The 6,856-nt window shown below is 36.1% G+C and overlaps 1 protein-coding gene across 1 annotated transcript; it reads right to left on the bottom strand.

Moving 5' to 3' along the window:
• Positions 1–3,445: 3,445 nt before the first annotated feature.
• Positions 3,446–4,381, bottom strand: LOC126076425 (olfactory receptor 6C2-like). Its single transcript, XM_049884943.1, has one exon. It carries the CDS (start codon positions 4,379–4,381, stop codon positions 3,446–3,448), a length of 936 nt encoding a protein of 311 aa, XP_049740900.1.
• Positions 4,382–6,856: the final 2,475 nt, after the last annotated feature.

Genomic DNA, 6,856 nt, shown 5'->3' with positions numbered 1-6,856 from the left:
TCTAAATCAACATTTCATATATCACAATGGTCTTAGTTGTAAATTTATTTATTTAACACTCCTAGTTTGTGAAAATTTTTAATTATTAATGAGTAGATGTTGATTTTTGTCTAATTATTTCTTTACATCTACTGAGGTCATCAATTTTTTTCTTTTTTAATTCAGTTAAGGTAGTGAAACATAAATAGATTTTTCTAGTATTCAACCAGACCCGGCATTTCTTTTTTCTTTTCTTTTTTTTTTTTTTTGGTGAAAACTTACAGTGCATATTAACTTCTCATTCAAGAATTTATATACAAATTGTTTTGTGACATTGGTTGCAATTCCTGTATTGTGTCAGCACTCTCTCCCTTTCCCTGTGAACCCTCAGGTTCCCCAAGTCCATTCATCCAATTTTCCTGTCCCTGCCTTCTCATCTTTGTCCTGCCTTTTATCTTTGCTTTTGGGCAGGCGCTGCCTACTTGGTCTTGTATACTTGATTGAACTAAGAAGCATGATCCTTACCCATGCTGCTGTTTGTTTTATAGTCCTGTCTAATCTTTGGCTGAAAGGTAAGCTTCGGGAGTGGCTTCAGTTCTGAATTAGCAGGCTGTCCAGGGACCATAGTTTCAGGGGTTCCTCTAGCCTTTTCAGATCAATAAGTTTAGTCTTTTTTTTTTTTGGTGAATTTGAATTTTGTTCTACATTTTTCTCCCACTCTGTCCAGGACCCTCTATTTTGATCCCTGTCAGAGTGGTCTGGTGATGGTAGCCAGGCACCATCTAGTTCTCCTAGGCTTTGGCTGGTGGAGGCTACGGGTCATGTGGTTCATGCGGGATTGGTTACCGATGTCACAAAACAATTTGTGTATTAATTGTTTAATGAGAAACTAATTTTCTCTGTAAACTTTTACCGGAAGTGCAATTTATAAAACAACAACAACTACAACAGCCTAGGCCCTAAAACATTTCCCCTATGTTTTCTTCTAAGATTTCTTTGGTTTTAGGTGTTACATTCAGGTCTTTGTCCATCTTGAGTTACTTTTTGTATATGGTGTGAGATATGGGTACAGGTTCATTCTTTTTTGTATGTGGAAATCCAGGTGTCTCAGCACCCTTTATTACAAACACAATTATTTCCCCATTGAATGGATTTAGCACCCTTGTTGAAAATCAATTGACTATATATGTATGCATTTATTTCTGGACTCTCAATTCTATTCCAATATCTATGATTATAGCAGTCCCATACTGTTTTGATTACTGTAATTTTACAGTGCATTTTGAGATCAGGAAGTGTGAGTCCACCTACTTTGTTCTTCTTTTTCAAGCATTCTTTACTTATTTGGGGCCCCTTGCTCTTCCACACAAATTTGAGAATTGGAATTTTATTTCTGCAAAGAATGCTGTTGAAATTTTGATGGGCATTGCATTGAATCCGTAGGTTGCTTTAGCTAGTATTGACATCTTAACAACATTAACACAAATGACCAACAAGCTAATGAAAAGGTGTTCAACATCATTAGGCAAGAGGGAAATGCTAACCAAAACCACAATGAGATATCATTTCACACTCACCAAAATGGCTATGATTGACAAAATAGAAAACAACAGGTGTTGGCGAAGATGCAGAGAAATTAGATTCCTGATCCATTGCTGGTGGGATTGTAAAATAGTACAGTCACTGTGGTAAATAGTGTGGCGTCTTCTCAAAAAGTTAAACTTCAAATTATCAAGTTACCCACTACCTTCTCTCCTAGGTATATGTTCAAATGAACTGAAATCAGGAACACAACAAGATACTTGTACACAAGTGTTCTTTGCAGCCCTCTTCACAATAGCCAAAAGGTGGAAACAAGCCTAAATGTCCATCAACAGATGAATAGATAAATAAAATGTGATACATATATTCAATGGAATATTACCTGGCCATAAAGAAAAGTGAAATCCAGATGCATGTTACAACATTGATGAACCTTGAGAATAGTATGCTAAGTGAAATAAGCCAGTCACAAAAGGACAAATATTGTATGATCCCATTTATATGAAATCTCTGGAATAGACAAGTATATATACAGACCAACAGTTATTCCCGGGGCAGGTGTGGAGGAAGGGAAAAGAAAATTTCATTACTTAGGGGACACTGAGCTTCTATTAAGGGTGATAAGAAAACCTGAAAATAGAAAGTATTGATGATTGAACAACATGATATAAATTATTAATGTAATTGAATTCTACATGTGCAGAATGTTTAAATATCAACTGTTTTATTAAATATATATTTATCACAATTTTAAAAAATAGGTACCAAGAGTAACTATCAAAATATCTCAATGAAAAACAGGTGATGAATAGCATTTCCAGCTTAGACAAGTTACATTATTTCCAACTTTAATAAAAAATTCCATCAGGCTCTTTGATTTATGCTAGTATATAGAAACCAGGTAAAAAGGCATCCTTGCCAACACTATGGCACAGTGAGGGTAACAGTTCTGCAGACACACACTGTAGGGTAATAATGACTAATTTTGTAAAGTAGGTTACATTTTGCCTGCAAATAGAAACACAAGATTCTAATGATGCAGGTACAAATAATATAAAATAAACTCCATATCTTGATGGGGAAAGTGACAAAGAATATGCAACTGTCTTTAATCCACCACAGTCATAAATCTGAAAATGCTTCCAGGGCAAAAATAACAATATCTGATTAGCTCACTCTTCCACAGTTCTAACCTTTTCTGGAATCTTCGTCCCTCTAATTCTCATTGCTTCAGAAGCAACCTGATGCCTCTAAGCCATCAACTTTTGTGTTGTAGCTGGCTTTTCTAGTTGTTCTAGGAAAGATTATTCAGAAGGGAAAGCCTATAAGTTATCTTTAAAGATTACAGTGTTACATTTTTAGTGTTGTTGGGTTTTTTGTTTGTTTTGTTTTTTAATTTTTTTGGCCAGTTCTTTTTATCATCATTTTAATAATTAAGATTGGAAGAGTCAAGAAATACTGTTATATTATCATTTTTTACAAATCTACTTATTATTTATTGTGAAGGCAGCATTAGCTAGGCTAATTCAAAGATGAAGCAGCTTTATATTTCCTGAAAATCAATGTTCTTATGCTCTTGAAAAAGGAAGACACACTGAAAGAGGTTTAGCCTTAAAGACAGGAAAATAGTGACATGGTCAGAATAGTTTCCACACACAACACTAATTAATAGAAGGATACCTAAGAAGACAAAAGGTAAAATGAGATGGAGATAAAAAAAGAGATAAAAACAGTTTGCCAGTTTCAAGACGGTAGAGAAATGCCCATCTGCGTAATGCTGGGTACCTCAGAGTTCTTTCATAGACTTCATTCTCAACTTTCTCTAATGCTCTTTGAGAGTACGTGCAACTCCCATGGCATCAATTTCTATCCACATTTGATCATTTATTTTTTATTCTAATTTGAGTTCCCAATACGCAATTCTCTATTTCTTTGAAAAAAATGCAGATCTTTTGAGGATGTCCTTGAAAGACTGCTTCACTTGTTTATTTCTCAGCGTATAAATGAAGGGGTTCAACAAAGGCGCCACAGATGTATTGAGCAGAGAAACTGCCTTATTTATGGCCACTTCATCCTTTGCTGAAGGTTTGATATACATAAATATACAGCTGCCGTAGGAGATAGAAACCACAATCATGTGGGAAGAACAGGTGGAAAAGGCTTTTTTCCTTTGCTGGGCAGAGGGCAACTTTAAAATTGTCTTAATGATATAAATGTAGGATAGAACTACACACATAAGAGTCACTATGAAGGTCAGCACAGCACAGACTACAACTAGCTGTTCTATGAACCATGTATCTGAACACGAATTCTTCAGTATTGGAGAAGCATCACAGTAAAAATGGTCAATGACAGAATCACAAAATTCCAGATGGAGGCTCAAATCAAGAGGTGGAAGAATAATCAATAATCCAGATACCCAACAGCAGAGAATGAGAATCCTGCAGACTCTGCTATTCATGATGGCCATGTAATGCAGGGGTTTGCAGATGGCCACATAGCGGTCATAGGACATGACAGCCAAGAGAAAAAATTCTGTAGCTGCAAAGAGGACAATAAAAAATATCTGGGTGAAGCATGCTTTGATGGTGATAGTTCTATTCCCAGTTGATATGATGTGCAGATATGTGGGGACGCACGCTGTCGTGAATGAGACTTCTAAAAAGGCGAAATTTTGAAGAAAAAGATACATGGCTGTTTTTAGATGAGAATCCACCACGATGAGAAAAATAATAGTCAGGTTCCCAATTATACTTAACATGTATGTGATAAACAGAAAGATGAAAATCAAAATCTGTAGTTGTGGGTCATCTGTCAGTCCCAGTATGATGAATGTTGTTATTGCTGACCCGTTTCTCATCACTGACTTCACACTACTGCCCAATCTTCACATAAAAGTCACAGAAATTAAATCTGAGGAACAACATCAAAATACGACAGAATCAGTCAGCGACAAATAACTGCCAATTAACCCAGTCACATGTGTTTCCTCCTATTACTTGATAATCCAACTTTGATACAATGATGACCTCAGCTGCACTGAAATGAACCACAGGAAAGCTAATGTTATGGGAGGTTTTTCTTGCAAATAACTGCTACTGATTTGTTTCAAATTTTACAAGATGTTCCAATCCATAGAAATACTTCCAAATTGTTTAACATTTGAAGTTTATACTTTGGATGAGATTTTTTTGCATTGGATTGAGAGTTGATTGTTTTGAGAAGTACCTTGATGGGTCATAGAATCTCTATTCCCCCAAAATTTTGTACTCAAAAGGTGAGTCCAAAAAAAATTTATTTGTTTCAAGCTGTGCTACCTGATAGAAATGCAAATGTATTGAGAATTGTGATTACGCTGTACAAGGACTCCAGATTCTAACACCAAACTTACAAATGCTGACATGCCCATGTCGCCATCCTGGGCCCTGCTGCCTTCACATCTATGCTCTCTCCCCAGGTGATCTTGTCCAATCATATGATTTAAACACCATCTAAATCCAAATGTTGCCCAAATATGTATACATATATATGCATATAGGATCTCCTGGGTGGTGAACAGTTAAGTGAATACCTAGCTGCAAGGTTGGTGGTTCAAATCCACTCAGAAACACCTGGGAAGACATGCCTGGCAATCTGTTTACTAAAGGTCACGTTCCTGAAAACATTATGGAGCAGTTTTATTCAGCATACGAGGGTCATCATGTGTCAGAATCAACTCAACAATAACAAACAACAACAATATATGCATATAGATCACTTGCATGTCAAATGCTTATTTCAACTTTAACACATACAAATAGGAATCATGAGTTCCCAACCCAGCTTCTCCCTGCCATTGAGCTCAGTAAATAGCAACACCATCCGCCCAGTTGCTGAACTAAAAAAATTTAAGAGACAGAACTATTTCTGTCACTCCAGCACCCAGTACATCACCAAATACTGTCACCTGCACAGTGAAATAAACCGCTAGTTAAATCACAGCTCACAACCAGACCAACACCCCAACATTATCTTAACTCATCTCTGTTTCCCTTCTTGCCAACACCTTGAAATGTTTCCTTCATGGCAGCCCTCTGCTTGGATTGCTCTTCTCCTGCCTCTGCAGAGTCCTGGATCTTTCTTGTCACTTTGAGCTCAGCTCAGTTATCATTCATTCATAGACCTCTCACCTGACCACTGAATTTGATGAACATTCCCCCCAACGTTGACTCATACAAACTTACATCAGATTTTTTTAATTCCATCCTTAGTCTTTCATGGAATTTTTTCCCCCAGTGTCTCTTAAATTATATTTTTATTGACCAGCTATACCCCTTCTGATGAAGAGGATAAGTGACCAAATGTTCACTGAATTTTCCTCCCTGCCTTACCTGACAAGCATATAATTGACCTTCTCTCTCTTAATACAATTTCTTTCTATTCTGTTTAACTGTCCATGTGGTAAGAAACTAAAGCCCAAATACACGGCCACCTTGACTAGAGTGATAATAATTTTTCTTCCAGTAACCTAATTGGTGGCATTGATCTGTTCAACATTATACTATCTTCAGTCAGTGTTCTAGGGCTCTGCTATCCAATATTCACTAACCACATATCGCTGTCAAGCACTTGAACTGTGAACAGTCTGAATTGAGATTTGCTATAACTGGAAAGTATGCATTTACTAATAAAACAATAATGTAAGTCATCTCAATAATGAATTTATACTTAATACATGTTGAAGTGATAATATTTTGAATATATTGGGTTAAATAACATACATTGTTAAAATTAACTTTTCCTTTTTCTCTTTACTTAATAGTATGGCCAGAAAATGTTAAATTACAAAGATGGCTCACATTATATTTCTATTAGACGGTGCTATTATAGGGTTTCAAGTCTACTCTCATTGAGGAATAAAAAAGGATTTTCCCATAGGGCCCAATTAGTTTGTTTTCCTAATCACTTTATTCTTTTTAATATTTTTCACAAATATCCATGGTGTGTATGCTCCCTGCACTGAGGAAAAGGAAGCTCTTTTTTCTCTTTATGAAATGATTAGTATCAGCTCCCATCAAGTACAGAGCTTCCACAGAACAATGTCAGGTTTACTGACCTCATAGTAAAAAAAAAGGAGTATCAAGCTCGGTTTATGAAGTAAGTGGTTTGCAAGTATGTGATGTTAGCACTGAAAGACAGGGAGATATTAAAAAGAAAAAACCATGGAAAGTTTACCAATTGTGTCTTAGTTATCTAGTGCTACCATAACAGAAATACCACAAGTGGATGGCTTTAACAAAGAGAAATTTATTTTCTCACAGTAAAGTAGGCTAAAGGTCCAAATTCAGGATGTCAG

The sequence above is a fragment of the Elephas maximus genome, chromosome 4 (assembly GCF_024166365.1).
Source record: "Elephas maximus indicus isolate mEleMax1 chromosome 4, mEleMax1 primary haplotype, whole genome shotgun sequence".
In the NCBI taxonomy this organism is placed as follows: Eukaryota; Metazoa; Chordata; class Mammalia; order Proboscidea; family Elephantidae; genus Elephas; species Elephas maximus.
Note: the sequence above shows the minus strand (reverse complement) of the source record. Positions and strands in the feature narration are given on the sequence as shown.